Genomic DNA, 18,444 nt, shown 5'->3' on the forward strand with positions numbered 1-18,444 from the left:
TGTGTTATGACTATAACGCTAATTTCCTTGGAGATGCTGCAGTCAATTTCCAGCATCATTTGTCTTGTGTTGGATGTGCTTGATCAGTCTTAATTGCACCTGTAAGGTGTCATGTAGCACAGGTTCCTTTCAGAAGTGCTGTTAGTGGAGTTTCATCGGCTCAGACGCTATAACTGCCTGTGCTTTTGGTCAGATTCCCAGGCTGGCTCGCGCTGGGGCGGAACGGAGATGAGTGACAGCATGGGTGGGGTGTGAGTGAGGAGTGTGTGTGATGAGCCACTGACACATCGATAACCACTAACCTTTTCATCGGGCATGCCCTTGCTGCTCCGTAAAACAGCTGCACTGCAGTGTGTTGCGTTTTAACATTGTTATAGTTTTTGTCAGGTATTTGATGGTTCTCTGTTCCTAGCGGATAAGTACTCTTAAAAACAAAGATTCCAAATGGGGTGTTTCCACCGCGGTGCCATAGAAGAACCATTTTAGGTTCCTCCAAAGAACCTTTCAGTGGAAAACTCTTTTTTTTAGTGTGAAGAAACTTTGAATAATCTAAAGAACCCTTTTCAGCTATAAAGAACGAATTTGAAGGGTTCTTTGGATGTTTAAGGTTCTTCATGAACAGGCTAAACATTTTCTTAAGCGCTAACTTCACTTTTCTTACCCTAATGGTCCCAACAACATTGTTTTCAACTAAAAACAGAACTTTTTATACATTTGTGGCGTTCATTTACGCGACAATGGCGTTTAGGGGGGCCTGAAAATGCTAACTTTTGAAAACAGGTTTCAAAATGCGACTTTTTGAAAACGGTAGCGTTATCGTCTCCATGTAAACTACAAAAACACAAATTTGTGAAAACGTTGACGTCATGCGCATGCACATTACGTGTTCAGTCTATAGGCACGTGGTGTTTCTTTACAAAGTGACATCGCCAACTACTGGCCTGGCATGAATAATACAGCGTTGTATTCACTCTAACAAATTCCTAAACTTTTATTGTTGTGGCAGAAACTCTTTTTAACCATGATTAATTGCCCTGGTAGACCAAAATCTCCACAAGTACCAGCAGGTGACCACTAATAAATGTAGAGAGCCACAGTGGAGCAGAGAGGAGTGAAGCACTGCTTGTGTCTCACCTTTGGGAGGGACAGAGATGTGCCAGTACCTGCCTGTGCACACCTGTCGGCTCTGTGTTCCTCAACAGCTCCTTCGCTTAGATCATCTCCTCTTCCTCCACGCATGAGTTGTGCCTGGCTAGCGTGGAAAAAATGTGGACCGGCTCTCGCCTCCCTTTTCCCTTGCGCTTTGAAGTGTAAAGTGTGATTGCTTTTGGATCGCGGCCGCTCCCCTTGAAGGTTTTGACATGAAAAGCAGCCTGGGCTCTCAGGTTTATCCCATTGCCAGTGATCCAGGACTAAAGCAATCAGCTCACTGCCTGGGAGATACAGTTACCAAAGATGACTAAAATATTCTTACCAATATATCACTTTTTGTTGAGAATCACATGGTGATTTTTGTTTGAATAGGTAAGATAAAATGTTTTGTTTGCAATTGGCTCACCATAATAACCAGACCATGCGGCACATATCATGACTAATATAGCCATTTGTAAAGCATGTTTAATGAATAGAACGACATCCTGTTGTAACTTTAGTGACTCAAAAATGGATTCATTTTCACTTGCACTTTGGATTTGTATGAATACAACAGCAGTTTTGTCTGTAAATTAAGGCATTTTCCCATGACTCTGGGACAGTCATCCATCATGTTTAGTGTTTCAGGTGTTGTGTATTCTTAAGTGTCACTCCAATGAGTATAATGTTATTATGCATTGTTCCACAAGCCTGTGCTGGCATATCCTCTGGAGAATTTGATCACTTCAAAACCGATATCAGAGGCTATGGATTGATATAAGATGGAAAAGACATTTTTATGTTCACCAAGACTGCATTTATTTGGTTAAGAAAATACAGTAATATTGTGAAATATAATTACAATTTAAAATAACTCTTTTTATATTTGAATATATTTTAAAATGTAATTTATGCGTGTCATTTTTATTACTCCAGTCTTCAGTGTCACATGATCCAGAAACATTTCTGATTATTAGCAATGCTGAAAACCGTTGGAAATGGCAGTGAATTTGTGTAAAGGTGCTTTAAGAGTAAAAAAAAAAAAAAAATTATATATATATATATATATAATTTTTTTTTTTAATAGAAATCTTCTTACTCCAAACTTTTGAATGGTATACAGATATTGCTATCTGTTGATTATTTAAAAAGAAGAAAATAAAAAGCCACATGTTGTCCAATGTAAAATCTTGGTCCTGAAGCAAAACTATAGTTGAGAAACGTTTATATTCACTTCATTTTTGGGATAGAATGCAAATAAAAGAATATGGCTATGAAATTTTCTTTAGCAAGTTAACTTCCTCTTTGAATTTTTAACAAGAAGTTCAATCCTGCCACATATTAATGCAGGAAACATTTCCAGTTCCTGTAGAAGCAATTAACCCCTCTAAATTATAAACATCATCAGAAATGCATCAATCAAGAGAATTTATGCCACATTAAGAAACATTTGAAGTTGTCTTGAATTAAGCCTATCAAATTGTATTTTCTGTTTATTGTTTGATGATGTTGGACGACCCATTCAGGCAGTCTATTTCCCATCTATTATTTCAGTGATTTGCTTTAATTAGGATTCCCTATTAAAACCACTGACTTTAGGGACGTCACCCTCAGTGGAATTTTCACGCTCTTGTCTTGATTCCTCTGTCTGATTTAAAGAAAACTCAATCTCCTCGTATGTCTTCAGTAAAGCCCAGGAGCACTTTGAGCCATTGTTGATGCTGTGAGTTGTTGTTAAGCCCCTGTGTATTCAGATGACGGCACAGTGTCTCGGACAAGTGTGAGTCGAAAAGATCAATACAGGCCTGCTAGATCTACTGCCATTGTTGCCCTAATGCCTCCTTCAATTAACTTGGAATGGCTCTGAAATCTCTTTGACTCCTTTTTTGGTTTCACGTACAATTTTATTTAGGCCTAGTGGTTACAAGTGCTGGCAACTAGAAATGTGTAGGTTCAACGCCAGCTAGGAGTGATTTCTAAGCTTTCACCATTGCCCCGCTTAGGAATGTATCCCCAGGATGCCCCACGCTTCAGATAAAAGTGGCATTTCTATATCTCCAGATGTATTTGAACCCTGCCAGGTTGTTGGTGGAAAAGGATATGCAAGCATTCTCTAATAATTACCATTCTGAAAGAATGAGAAAAGCAGGTAGGTATATAGGACTTAGATCCCTCGATGTTTTGACAGCTGCATGAAGAGTTTTTGTCCTTCAGTGCTGCCGTGGCCTTAAAGTCAGTGACTCACTCAACCAAGATCGGCCCAGCTGTGTACCGTGGATGTCTGGATCTGATCAAAGTTAGCGCAGGATTAGCGGTTAGCGCCGATGCTGGTGACAGCTCTTGAATCTCTCCGCAGTTTGATCTGATTAGCGGGTAGAGGGTGGATAAAGATGATTGTGAGGTGAAATGTTCCTGGGAATTAATTCACACACCTGTGTTTTGTTCTCAGCGAGATCATGACAACTCTTCGCACATCCATCAGCAACAGGGATGCCGATGTTCGGAGTGTGATGCTGTCTGCTTTCAGTACAAATGTCTGAAACAGGAAGAATTTATGTTATTCTAAGTTATCAGTCATCCACTAGCCTCTTTTTAAACGTTATTGTGGTGTGACAAGTTGTTTCTGTGCAAGGTCACCCACATATGACACTTCTGTCATCATTCACGCTGTGTTGTTCTGAATCCATGACTTCTACACTGTAAAAAAAAAAATATATATATATATATGATCAATAAGTTATGACAACATGTTTTTACATTGCTTTAACTCATCAAAATAAGTTAAGCAATTTACAACTTTTTTTTACAAGGTATACAAGATTCAACTAATTTAAGTTAGTTTAATGTAATTTAAGTTAATATAAAAACATCCAAGTTGATTGTACTTTTTAAAAAAAAATCGCTACCTTAATTTTTTTCAGTGTATGTGATATTAAAATGATGTATTAATTATTATGGAGATCTGGTCTGCCTGTAGTTTTTAAGATTTAAAAAAGACTACAGGAAATGATCATGAAGTCCGTTTGACTTGTGCACCGTATTTCTAGTATTCTGACGTCATAGGGTTACTATGTGTTATGAACAGATTACATTTTTAGTTGTTATACACCGATGCTTTTTATTTCCAGTGAACTGTTTACTAATACAACCAGATCATTGTCTTGACTACATGCCTTTGCCATGATTCAGAATCTGGAAGAATCGACTCTAGTTGCTGAAAGTCAGTCAGTTTGAAGATTTTGGGCACGCGGAGTTTATAGGCACAGATTTTTTTAAGTTCAGACTAACAGCAATATGGCGCATGTTTCTGCGTGAGCTTGTCGTGTTCTGAACGACTGTGTGATCATTGGGCTTTTGTTGAATGATGCCCAGTTTTTCTTTCTGAAACCATTTACAAAGTTGCTAATTAGTGTATTGAAATCTGTTCAGATTTTAAGTTATGTAGTCCAGCATATAAGATTCATTAAAGGGGGTGGCATTCCTCTCTAAGAGAGACTCAAGAAGTAGTGACAACATGTAGAACGCAACAGGACATTTCTGAATGGTTAGTTGATGAATTTTTATTGCTGATGTGTAGTTATCTTCTAGTCATTGATTAGCATAATTCTGTCATGATAATCTATAAATCGTGTTCAGGGGGTTTATGTACATTTTAGGGTTGTCACTAACCCGGGAGGAATGTTGTGTAGTCCTTATACCAGCCATTTGTTGTAGTCCTTTTCTTTAAAAGCAAATATATTCCTTTGAACTTTGAGCATTGTAACTTTGCAGATGTTGTTTATGCTCAAACAGCAACATTACACACTAACTAAAGTTAGAAAAGTGAAATCATGACCAACCACCCCTTTAATGCTAGTTTTGCAAATTGGATCACCGATTATTTGGGATGCCCTGAACTGATTCATTCAGGATATCACTACTTCTCTCGTGAACTCTTTAAGTCATAAACCACTTTCATGATGCTTTTATTTTTTTAATCAGTTTTGGATCTTGACACCCTCAATTCTCATCAAATTTCATTCTACGGAAAAGAGGATATTCTTCAGAAATTCACCTTTTGTTTTCATGGCATGCAGTCAATACATGAGGGTGAGTAAATGTTGACACAATCAATTTTGGGTGAACTATTCATTTACACAAATCTACATGAAAAGTGTATAATTCTTTGACGTGCTGCAGTGAACAGTGATGTTGTGAATAGTGTGGCATTCCTCTCTAAGTACAATTTGGTCTAAGTTGGGAAATTGATCTGTTTTCAAAGACCGGAGATCCATGACCCAAAACCATTATTAGTGAACTCTGTCCTTAGCTCAGGACTGAACAATACACCTTGTTTAGACAGGTGATCTTATTCCTAATGTGAAGAAGGCTTTGAGTGAGATAACAGGCTTAGACGTCTTTAGAAACAAAGGCGATGGATTTTAATCTGACAGCAGAATTCCCAGTTGATGCCACACATTCTCCATTTCATAGGGAAAAACGCTTTCGCCAAAGACGAGCATGTTGATTACAAAAACTCATCAAAGACGTTCCTGAAGGATTTTTTTCATTTAGTCATGTTGTATCGCAAATGAATGTCATACAAACACCCAAATGCTGCAAATGGGCTTGTAAATGGATGTCAATTATGTGGGCCAATTAGTGTGATGTGTTTACTGTGTAAACAGAGGCTGTTTGTTTGCTCTCTCTGCAGATTTCAACCAAAGCTCTGTTTGCATTGGGTTTTCTTACTGAACGTTTCTCAGCTGTGAACCTTTTGATTCTCCCTTAATGATTTAATATCCATCTGTTAAATCTAAACCTCGTACACGACTACACAGGCCGCTAAGCCAGAGCGACAAACAGGTCTCGCTGGCGGTTGTACGTGTCTTTGAAAGTGTTCGCAGCTCAAGAACGGTGCTTTCCCCCCCGTTTTCTCACCACACTCCAATTCCAAATGTCTGCTTTGTCATATTAATAAGCGAACTCAGAAGCTGAAGAGTGCCCGAACTTGTCTATGGAATACTTCAGAATGACAGGTCTTTCCATATACTCCTCCCCGAATGGAACTGGGGGATATTACTCATTTACTTTTCAGCGAGGTGTGGATTTGGAGGCATTAGGTGTCACTGTGGATGTCTCCTTAAGAGTGATGCTGAAGAAACCTCTCTTAAATGAAGCATGGAATCAATGGTCCCCTATGATTGGGTGCTTTCCTTCAAACCCGGCCCTGTTTTACTAGAATTAGTAGTCATAGGTGAGTCATGTGACTCATGGAGAGGGTTGGACTCGCACCTGAATCAGGTGAGAAAAGTAGTCTTGACTCTGGAGCTATCAAGGTCTTCTAAGAACTTCTCTTCCAACTGGATCTCTAGTTTGTTCTTCTGTAACCCTCCAACAACTATAAAGACGACCGGTCAGCACATACATGCATTAGACCGTCCATTTCTGGAGTTCTCTCTGGACCAAAAGGACCTTGCTGAACCTGGGCCATGTTTGGCACTGGGCATTTGGTGTCTCCTCTGTCTTCTGCAGTCTTCCACTCTTCGGCTGCACACTTCTTCCCAGCGTTCCCCAGTAGGTTGAGCTCTCCGCAGATCCTCATCCCCGGGCCTCTGCTCAGCTACGAGCTCCTGTGCAGTTACTTGCAGCCTGAGCCCTGCAAACAGGCTCTGCTATTGGCTGCTCAGTCTGCAGGACACCATGCTGAGAATATCGGTGAGCTCAATGCAACCTATTGGTCATTTATGTTGCAACATCTAAAATGACATATTTTATGTGAAGCTTTCGTTTGAGTGTGTATTGTTTATGTATATATGTATGTATACGATTTTGCAGGTTTTTTTACTACTTACAAAGCATGCTGAGGTCTGTAATTTTGATCATAGGTACACTTCAACTGTGAATGAAATGCAAATTAATTACTTAAAAATCATACAATGTGATTTTCTGGATTTTTGTTTTAGATTCCGTCCTATGATAAAAATGACAGGCTTCTACATGCTTTGTAAGTGGGAAAACCTGCAAAATCGGCAGTGTATAAAAGCTTCTCCCCACTGTATATATATAATTTATTAGTGTACAATCTGCCTGTCATTATCACAAAATAAACCCTGTTACAAGGAGGGATTACATTATTCATCTTGCTACAAGTTTAATAGATAAGTACATGAAATATTTATTTTGCATTGAAATCACTTTATTATGTGCGACGAACGAAGCCACGGTGATATGAGAGACATTTAGGAAATTGATTGCCTAAAACATCAATCCGTAATACAGTTTAATAAATATTTGACCACAGAACCGTAACTGACTGATCAGAATCGAGTATTCCAGAGAGCTGTGTAACAAAATATATAAATAATTATGTGTAGTAAAATATGTAAATAAAACCTTTGAGATAAGATTGCTCCCTTATATAATGTGTTGTATGGGGGAAAGCTTGAAAGAAAAAGGTAGCTTTGGGTGTTGAATATTGATTTAGGTGATTTGCTCTTAATAATACATATGTGTAGCTTTTATTAAGAGAGGCCATTTGTGAGTCAAATTCTCTCATAATTGTCCATCCTCATTTTACAGTATTTAATAGGATTCAAAATGTTTACAAAGGATTGGCTAACAGCTCGTAACTAACAATCAATTACCCGGCTCTGCTGAAGAGGGCTTAATGAACGCTGCGCTAATTATCCAATCTAGAGCCATTAGTTCCTTGTCAGCCTCTGGCAATTGTCTAATTGGTGGCTTGGATGTGGCTTCCAGATGAACCCCGGCCAGTGAAGCAGCGGCGAGCTCGGGCCAACTACAGCAGCTGGCAGCTGGAAGAGCTGGAGAAGGCCTTCGAGAGCACTCACTATCCAGACGTCTTCATGAGAGAAGCCCTGGCCCTCAGACTGGACCTGATTGAGGCCAGAGTGCAGGTCACCCTTGCTTTTGTAATGCTCTCTTTGACTGTTGTGATGCACGCAATTATATGAATATTATAGCTAAATATTTCTCTGAACCACCGCTGAGATTTAATTTTTAAGTGCAATTTGTTTATCGTTTTGTTTTAATTCCACAGAATTATAAGTATGCATTGTTCTACTTTAAAGCACTTCGTTTTCCTCCTTCGACATTTTCAGTGAGATGCAATGACATAACATTTTAGAAATTTCTACAATAATTTATATATAATTTATATTTATTACACAATTATACATATATATATATATATATATATATATATATATATATATATATGTATGTATATACACACACGCATACTTTGAGTCATTTTTATATTTTTTACTACTAAAATACTTAAAATAAGAAAACTTTACTTCAGGAAAGCAAAACTAAAAAAAGCAAACACATTTTAGTTTTGACTAAATGTATTAACGATTCGGTTAAACGCTTGACAAACGTATAAAATAAGAAAATCTGCCTGAGGGACAAAAATGGAAGTCTTTTTCTTAATTTTCACTATGAGTCATTTTTATATATTTTTTTTATATTAAAATTCTTAAAATAAGAAGCAAAACTGGAAAAAAATCGTAAAGATTTATGACTTAAAATGTATATATATATAATCATATATATATAAAAAAATCTACTTGAGACAAAACTGAAGAAAAAAAGCTATATATATTTTAGTTGTATCAATGTGTTTTGGTACACATTGTAATTTTTATTTATTTTCTACTAAATATTCTTAAAATAAGAAAATAAGAAAAAAACTTATCTTGCCTTAAGAATTTTAATTGTTTTAAAACTATGCAAAACTAATATTGTGAATATTTGCTAAATTTAATCTTGCTCATATAATAAAAAACAATTTTTTAAAACGCACAATAAAAATTACAATATCTTCTTTTCTTTTATTTTTTTTTATAATTTAAATATATATATATTTTTCTATTGTTTCTAGGTGTGGTTCCAAAACCGCAGGGCTAAAATGCGCAGACAGATGAAGCTTCAAAGCCAGGCAGGGGAACAGTGCGGCCAGCACGACAGTGACGACAGACAGACCGAGTCGTCCAGCAGGAACACGGCTCCTGAACTCCACAGCCCATGCTGGGACAGGAAACAGGACAGAGGAAGCCCCACTTGGCCCAAACCCTCCTCATCAGTTATTCACAGCCCCGTGAGCGACGTGCTTCAGCGGTCGAGGGATCAGGACGGGTCAGAGGTGTCCAGTGCGGATGACTTCCGCTGTTGTAGCATTGCCAAACTGAGGGCGAAGGCCAGGGACTATGAAGCAGAGATCCACAGCACTGTGGCCAAGGCCAGCAGAGAGAGGCAGATGAAGACACCGGTACCTGCCACCGTCCTGGACAGAGACTGAAGCAGATGTGGCCATCGTCCATTACCTCACTATCACACAGGACACATTAGGATTTCAAATAAGTAATCCCAAGTTACTTTAAATTCACATGTATTGCTGGCAGCTCTCCTGTCCCCATGTTGAGAGAATTCGTGAGTAAGTGCAGAGACGTTGTGTGCGCTGTATATGATCATGATTATTCTAGTTCTCGACTATAAGAGGCTGTTTACACGACAGAGTTTTCAACTAAAAACGTAGGCGGCCTACAACCTTTTTATGCGCTTTGGTCGTTTGTTTACACGACAACAGCGGTTTGGGTGCATGAAAACGTAAACTTTTGAAAACGGTCTCCGTGTAAACAACAAAAATGCGAATCTCTGAAGACGATGACGTCACGCACATGCGTATTACGTGTTTGGTCTATAGTGTTTCATCGCCATCTAATGGCCTGGAAGCAAAATGCAGGGTTTTTAGTTGTTTTCGCGGATCCGTGTCAATCGGGATCGCCTGTACGTGGAAAAGGAAAAACTTCTCCGTTCTACACATATCGTTGTCGTGTAAACGTACCCTAAATGTGAATTTACTCATCTCACGTGAACAAAAACAGATTTAGTATACCTCAAAATTACAGTGAAATGCAAACTCAGAATATTACGCAAAACTGCAATACTTAAATGTTAAACTACGCAAATACTTTATGTATTTAATCTCACTTTATTAATCAATGTCTTTGCTGTTGACCTGCTGTTGTCCAATTCATCATAATTATTTTAGATAAACATCACATCTATGTTTCTATTTTAGTTTTTATTTCTGAAGTAAGAGTGTTTATCTTTCTTCTCCTGCATCTTATTCTTCTGTATCCACAATGGCAGCAGAAAGGTTTGTTGTAACTGCGCCCTCTAGGTGTGAATTTGTGTTTCCTTCAGCCTGAGGCTTATTCATTTCACTTTTGCTGTGAAAGAGCCTTTACATTTGCAACTTAAAAATAATTGGTATTAAAAAACGAGCAAGCCCAGCCCAGGAGATAAAAGTAACGCAAACGTATCGTAACACGTTACTTTCCATAATAAGTAACTACATAACTCAATTCGGTTTTTTTTTTTTTTTTTTTTTTTTTTGAAAGTAAGGCAAAATTATAACGCATTACTTTCAAAAGTAACTTTCTCCAACACTGGTCACAATGACATGTATTATCTGTGAAGCCAATAATAACTCATCATAATACTTTTTGGTCAGTAGTTTTCCTAGTATTTTGTAAAATGTGCAAATACAATGTCCATACAATTTTTGTTTTACATACAGACATTTGAGGTTACATTATTCATTTTAGGTTGTTTTTTCATTTCATATTTTTATGTGTAGTTTTTTGAATGCTCTTTAATTGTTATGATATAGCAACGATTCATATACAACTTTTTTTTTTTATGATGATGAGTCTTTGATGCATCACTTTATGCCTACATTTACAAAGGTAACCATGTTTTCTCCAATGTTGTCGGACCGACAGCTAGTGAACAAGAGGAACTATAAGAGGAAACGCTTGGTGATCTCATCGATGGCCAGCTCTGCTGTCAGCTATCCTGTTACCCTGTGTGGAAACACAGGATGTCTGCAAGCTGCCACAAGCCCTCCATAGACACAATGGGGATGACAGAAAAATGCCTGCCTTTTCTAACAAATGCTTTTTAAAGTTTGGAACACACTTTATGTATGAAGCAACAAAATATGCCATGACACTCACATGGTTAAGCATAAAAGGCATTTAATAAATTGGGCTAAATCATTCAAACTTAAAAAAATTAATATATGCATCCCTCAGGATACACTGATTTATGTATTTTTTCCCCACAATATAGATTGTGCTTATTTAATTATCGCATGCTTTTGGAAATCACTTTCATTTCATGCTTAGCATTTACATGCTTTTAAGAAAATCCGCTATAATCCTGGGCAGTGTTTGTTCAGAGCTTCGACCCTAGAGAACAATATAACTCCTGAACTGCAGGACCCTGGTGGTATATTTGAAAATGTGGATACAGCACCTGTTCCATGTCAAATGAATTTAAAGGTCCTCAATAAGGGAATTTCCTGTGGGATCAGCAGAATCGCAGAGTCAGCTTCATGCAGTGTTTGTGCGGCCAAAGCCCTTGTTGAAGAGCCAGGAAATGCATTTGTCTTTAGGTCATTGGTTCTCTGAGCCAGTGTGGAGTAAGAGTGCCCTCCTCTGGGCTACAAGGTCCTCTTGAGTTTAAGAGCGTATTGTCTTGAGATTTAGCAGGTCTGTTTAACCAGAACAGTCATTACTCTCTTACACCAATACAGTATAGACGTCTATAAGGAATATCATGCATGTACAAGATGGGAGAGGATTTAAAATGTAACTGGTAGCTCAGATTGTCACAGCTGCTTCATACTCCAGTGTCTTTCTGAAGTTCGGTGTCAAGCTATAAATGATCCCATTGATTCTGCGCCCATCCACAACTTGAGATACTCACCCGTCAAACTTAAAACCATCAGAGGAGGATCATCTGAAATTACACTGAAAACAATCTCTTTCTCCCTGACTCATGATGGTGTTGGTATTTCTGTCCACACAAGGATTATATACATCATGGACAACAATTTGAAGACTTATAAATTGTAGATTATGTTTATTAAATGAGGTTTTTAAACAATTTTTAAGCAGATATAACTGTTGTATTATTATTTTTTAAAGGCAAACAAGCTCTCTTCATCACAGGGGGCTGAATGTTAAAGGGTTTTTGGTTTGTTTTTCTGGGTTTATATGCCTATGCAAATGAGATTGACAGTCTGACCCTGTTGAGAAGCCATTATAAACATTCATATTCATGCTCCAAAAAATCTGAACTGATTTATGCTGATGGTTGTAAACATCTTCTGCAGCACCCTGTGGTTTCATCCTAAACACATTCCACGTTGTTTACACTGCCTGTATTATAAAAAAAAATATGGGTCATTCTTGTAATTAAGTAGTCTACTTCTGTAATTGAAACTTGCAATTTAAGAAAGTATTTTTATAAAGCATACACTAGGCTTTCAGATATATAAATAATCTGATCGAGCTGAAGCACATAAAAATTCTACCTTTTTGTTCCGCATAGAAACACCAAGCTTAACAAACTTTGTTAATCAAAATAATATATATTAATGATTTGGTTTGAAACATTTACATTTAAGTGTATATATATATATATATATATATATATATATATATATATATAAATTGCCAGTTTGTCATGTTAGAAGTTAGTGAAATGATTTTAAATGTAGGCCTACACCTTTTTAATTTTTTTTATCACAAGAACAATTTCTGACCTTACAGATATAAACTGAACTGTACAAGTTGAAATAACAAACAGAAGGTTTTTTTTTTTTTTTCATTGTAGGTCTTTCATTTGATTATTACTGTAACAGCATACCTGGAATGGCCCATACATTTCAGACCTTAATTTCACCACATTCCTCTTGATAAAAAAAAAAAAAACTTTTGTAAATTTTAAAATGCTTGTAGTTGTCATATTAAACAGATACATAAACGAAAAAAAAGAAAAAACAATTAGCGTTTAATTATTAATGACTTGAAGCTCCTCCCCCTTGATTTTCTCTGTTCCACAGGTGTCGCGCGCTGCTCTGCTGTAGTGAACAGCTCTGAGGAAACGCGGCTTTCTATTCACATACGCTTCAACTCGTTTTATTCTCTTTCACTGTGACTTCCCGCACCGTCTCCGCATTCATTTCCTCCCATGCTTCGTTATTTCGTCGAACAAACGACATCTTTCGTTTTCTGTCATTTTCCCGTATATCTCCCGTGTGTTTTGGCAGTAGGCTTCTGGAGAGGATGGCGGCTATCAAGGCGCTTCATCAGTGGTGTAAGAATCAGTGCGATGGATATAGAGATGTGACCATCAACAACATGAGCACATCTTTCAGAGATGGACTGGCCTTCTGTGCTCTCATCCACAAGTTCAGACCGGACCTCATGTAAGAGACGCTTATTTATAAACGGTCGTTGTTTAGGGTGCAGAAGTTGTTAACTAAAGTTAACTATGAGAGTATAGTATACCGATATACCAAGAGTTTTAAAAGGAGTGTGGGATGTTTAAACTTTTTAGTGTGGTCTATAGCAACTATAAGCAAAAAGTATTTGGACATTTACATTTTAATATATGTCTTGTCACTGTTAAGACAAAGTATTTGGACACTTTTTGGAATATGTTCAGATCTGAGAACTGACTTCATGCATCCATTTGAGTGGCAGAAGAAAATGGCAAAGAAGTTAGTACACTCAAGCATCGTTTCTTTACAGGGTAAAATTAAGTGTTGATTGTTAATATTAACTGAATTGTCCAACTTTCAGAGGCCACTCTATTATCCTGCAATGAAATTATGACAGCAGATCCATGGGTAGTTGGCATGATGTGATTTAAAAATATTTTAAAAAGTGTTAAAGGATTTTATAATTATTTTTGTAGCTTTTATGACTTAATATCGTGAGACTACTATAATATTATATATACATGTATATATAGGCCTATATATATTATTATTTTATTATTATTATTATTATTATATATATCGTAGTAGCCTATTTGTATTTATCACATTTTAGAGGAGAACTATTTAAATGTAATTTAAAAAAAATATGGTGAAAACTGACTAGTCAGGGGATCTGAGATGACACTTTCTTTTGTACATTCAAATTGTTACATACATACATTTGTCTTTTGCTGCATTCATTCTGTGTTATTTCTTCCATAGCCTCAATTGACCTATTGCTTATGTTAAATATAAGTTTAATATTGTAGGTTTTGTGACCTTTAAAAGCTTTCACACTTTTACCGGTATGTTTAATTTACAGTCTGGTGCATTTACACCTTGAAACCACCTTTATTTCTGTGTGATTTAACTTATTTTAGCATCAACGTTGTATTGTAACACTTATCAAAGTGTCTATCTGCTGAGTCATGTCCTTGTTTTCTTTCAGAAACTTTGAGTCTCTCTCCAAAGACGATGTGTATTACAACAACCACTTGGTAAGTTATTCTGTTTGGCCTTGATCTTAGGAAACCAGGACAGACATGCCTGATGCAGAGTGACACATTGCTTGTATGTTTTGCTGCCAATTTTAGCCATATCCTGTGCAGATGTGTGTCTGCTACTGTCCCGTGGTAATGCACACACACTATTAAACCTTCTTTGAAAGATTTTTTTTTTGGAAACATGAAGTCTGGTTGTTTGTTTGTGACCCAGCCTTGTGTAGTTTGCAACATTCATGGATTGCTTCCCTCTTACTGACCTGAATAAGAGCGCTTGAGACCCTTTTCCCACTGCTTGTGAAATGCATGTGATCTAATTTTGCAGCAATCTCAAATGAGACTAGTTGCTCAGTAAAAGAGTCTATTGATCAGTCAAGTCTTGCAGCAATAGCTTTTGGCAGGATAAAGATATCCTTCAGTTTCTGCAGAAAGTATCTTTTAGCGAAACTGTCTAAAGTTTCAGACTTGTCCTGTTTGAACTTGGGACAGAGGGAATAATTGTGTATCCTAAACCATCAATTTACTTAGCAGGACTTAAAGGATTAGTTAACTTTAATAAAAAAAATTTTTTGCTGATAATTTACTCACCCCGATGTCATCGAAGATATCCATGTCTTTCTTTCTTCAGTCGAAAAGAAATTAAGGTTTTTTAAGGAAAACATTCCAGGCGTTTTCTACACAGAATGGACTTCAATGGCAACCATCTATCCCAATGTTCAAAAGAAGGTTCAAATGTCCGTCTCAATGCAGCTTCGAAGTCTCTGCACGATCCCAGTCGAGAAATAAGGGTCTTATCAAGCGAAACGATCGGACATTAAAAAAATTAAATAAAAATGTATATACTTTTTAAGCACAATTGTTCATCTTGTGCTGGTCTGCGACCCACCACGTATTCCGTCATGTTGGAAAAGCCTGGAATGTTTTCCTCAAAAACCTTAATTTCTTTTCGACGGAAGAAAGACATGGATTTCTTGGATGACATCGGAGTGAGTAAATTATTATTATTATTATTTTTTAAGTTAACTAATCCTTTAAAGTAGCTATTATTTTTTCCCCATTGACTTGAGTACTACACCCTCTTGATTGATATGTATTTATTCATTTGAAAGATTCCACGCTTTTTAACTATCACAGGCAACTTGTAATCTTCAATTTACTTCAAGAGTAGTGGATATCAGATTAAAATGAGAGTATGGTATATTGAAATTTAATTTATTTAAATACATTTTTGATTTACCCAGAAACTGGCTTCTGTCAGTGTATGTCTTACATGGAAAATTTAATTTGTTTGAGTGTAGGGACAGTGTCCGACCAGGACCGATGACCTAATTATTTTTCTTCCCTGTCAGAAAGTGCTTATGAGAATGAGGTGGCGAGACGTGCCACAACTGGGACTTTGTCACAATGATGAGCTCTTTCTCTGGTTGCTTCCTCAGAGACTGTAAATAATAGGCCACACACTCTGAGATCTGTTACAAACCCTCACCACTTCTATAGGAAGCACTCCGGTGTAGTTTTGAACCCGAGCCGCGTGGAGTCTGTCCAGTTAATGCATTATAAAGAAGGGTGACAGTCATCCACAGGGCACCTGATCCTCTTCGTCAAGATTAACTTACCTCTGTTCATATCAGCCTCTCGGTGCTGTTATTCAAAAGATAAACAGGATGTTGCAGCTGCATCATGGAGGATGTGCCGCCCCTCCTCAGCTATCCTGTAAAATGAGTGTGTCCAGGTCAGACCTAAACAATGCCATCGTATCTCGTCTTCTGTCCCCGTTCCCAGGCCGCGGCACGCACAGGAAATGTGCTATTCATTATGCACTCCCTGCTCGGCCCATCTTGATGTGGTGCCAGATTGTGCTGCTTACTGGCCTATTCTATTTTTGACGACTCCTTTTTTTTGTGTGCATTGTCTGTGTTTACAACTAATTGGCCAAGTTCCTTTCCCCTAGAAAACCATTGCCACAGCGTGTTATTGGCGGCCTGAAACAATCATATGAGGTCATGTTGAATGAGGATGTTCAGTGGTTGTTATAAACACAGGGAGTCGTTTTGCGCGTGTGTGTGTGTGCTCGTCTTTTTGTATCTGTGGTTGTCTAATTGCTGTTTTCTTCTGTATGGATTTTGTGGTGTTGTGAACTTAATGGCTGATTTCTGTCGTGTGATGTGCTCCAGGCGTTCCGTGTGGCTGAAGACCATCTGGGAATCCCAGCTCTTCTGGATGCAGAGGACATGGTGGCGTTGCCTGTCCCAGACAGACTCAGCATCCTCACATATGTCTCACAGTACTATAATTACTTCCACGGCCGCTCACCAAGTAAGACTGGGTTCACCATTTTTATTAACTGTGTAAATGTCTTGACTCATAATTTGGTCCAACTGCCCATAGTTGAGGATAGAGCATTGTGGGATACAATATTCCTCTCAGGCTAGGTCTATGTTGTTAATCCAAAAATACATATTAAAGCACATCCATTTCTAAATGTTTTGTCCTTTCCACACTGAGACAGCTTTTTAAAAACTGAGTTTTTTTAAAGTTTACATGACGTTTTCAACGTCAAAATTGTGGGCCGTTCATTACACGACAATGGTTTTTGAAAACACAAACTTTTGGAAATGGGATTCAAAGAGCAAGTTTTTGAAAACGGAATTGTTAACGTCTCTGTGTAAACTACAAAAGCGACACTTACAAAGTGACATCGCCAACTACTGTCCTGACATGAATAAAACAGCATTTAGTCGTTTTCACAGATCCTTGTGAAAGGGGATCGTTTCGACAATGTTGTTTTTACACAGAAAGACGCAAAAGGAAGCTTTTCTGTTTTTACTACATCGTTGTTTTTTTACTACAACTAAGTGGATACATTTGAAAACATTGGGTCTCATTCACTAAGCATGCGTACGCACAAATTTGTACGTGAAATGTACTTGTTTCATTTCGTGATACAATTTATTCTAAATTTACGATAAATAGGAACAACTGAAAACACACGTACGCAAACAGCACTTACCGGTACTCTTTACAGCATTATAATCCTTTTAAGAAGTTATATTTCATCCTAACACGACTATAATTATATTGAAGTATGTTGTATTAATTGTATTATGTAATGCATATATACAATTATATAATAAAATGATTCAATAATTAAATTTCCTCTTAAATACATTCCATAGTTAAAAAGAAAATCTGCGTTATAGCTTCAGCTGAGAGGTTTCTCTGTATGAAAGTAAATGAGTAGCAAAACTCGAGAGCACGTAGATGTGAATTTGAGAACTTGTACAATAAATATTCTTACTTGTACTTGAACATTTACACTCACAGCTCCAATGTGAAAACCTGTAAAATAAAAATCTGTAGTTAAATGTTGAAATTTGCACTCGCAGACAATAGTCACAAACCTGTATTCTGAATTTGAAGCTGCAGACGAGTAGTCACAAATGTGTAAAATGCCATTCACAGAAACACAATGACAGACACAAACTTGTAATATATATTTGCATTTAATCTTACATATGTACAACCTCTATTAGGCACTTGCAACTTCTCAAATCTGTCACTGCAATTTCTAATTTTGCGCCTTGACTTTTGCTACTCTTTTCGCGATATATTAGGTGCAAAACTAACTTGTGCACTTGCAACTCCGTGGGTCCTAAAAGGAGCCGTTTTATTGCTTGGTGCCTAGCCAATGGAATGGGACTTCGAATTGTACGCGATGATGTCACGCAACGCGCGTCCTCGGGGACGCTCTGAAACGCTAACATGGCTTTAGACTGATATTAAAATAAATAAATGATATTAATCAAACTCGGGATAAGAAAATTTACCTGGATTAATTCAGACATAGCTTTAGTGTGGTCTGCTGTATACAGCACATTTTGACTATTTTATGCATACAAAAAGTTTGCATTCTGTGCACAGTATACTGAAAAAATAATGGTGGTGCATAGTTCGAAAAATGCAGTGTAT

General features: G+C 37.3%; 2 protein-coding genes across 4 annotated transcripts in view; both read left to right on the forward strand.

Moving 5' to 3' along the window:
* The first annotated feature begins 4,176 nt into the window (after positions 1-4,176).
* Positions 4,177-10,519, forward strand: LOC307003049 (uncharacterized protein). Its single transcript, XM_079621122.1, has 3 exons — positions 4,177-6,828; positions 7,873-8,030; positions 9,020-10,519. The coding sequence occupies exons 1-3, from the start codon at positions 6,603-6,605 to the stop codon at positions 9,434-9,436; spliced, it is 801 nt and encodes a 266-aa protein (XP_079477248.1). The 5' UTR covers positions 4,177-6,602; the 3' UTR covers positions 9,437-10,519.
* A 2,510-nt stretch (positions 10,520-13,029) lies between these two features.
* Positions 13,030-18,444, forward strand: part of micall2a (mical-like 2a) — a 29,653-nt gene continuing 24,238 nt past the window's right edge. For all 3 annotated transcript variants that reach the window (XR_013796454.1, XR_013796455.1, XM_079603270.1), the window contains exons 1-3: positions 13,030-13,420; positions 14,424-14,472; positions 16,650-16,791. Coding sequence is in view for 1 of the 3 variants with exons in the window: in XM_079603270.1 (XP_079459396.1) it covers positions 13,278-13,420; positions 14,424-14,472; positions 16,650-16,791 (334 nt within the window). In the remaining 2 variants the exon portion in view is untranslated. The remainder of the gene's footprint in view (positions 13,421-14,423; positions 14,473-16,649; positions 16,792-18,444) is intronic.

The sequence above is a fragment of the Phoxinus phoxinus genome, assembly GCF_949152265.1.
Source record: "Phoxinus phoxinus genome assembly, chromosome: 1".
NCBI lineage: Eukaryota > Metazoa > Chordata > Actinopteri > Cypriniformes > Leuciscidae > Phoxinus > Phoxinus phoxinus.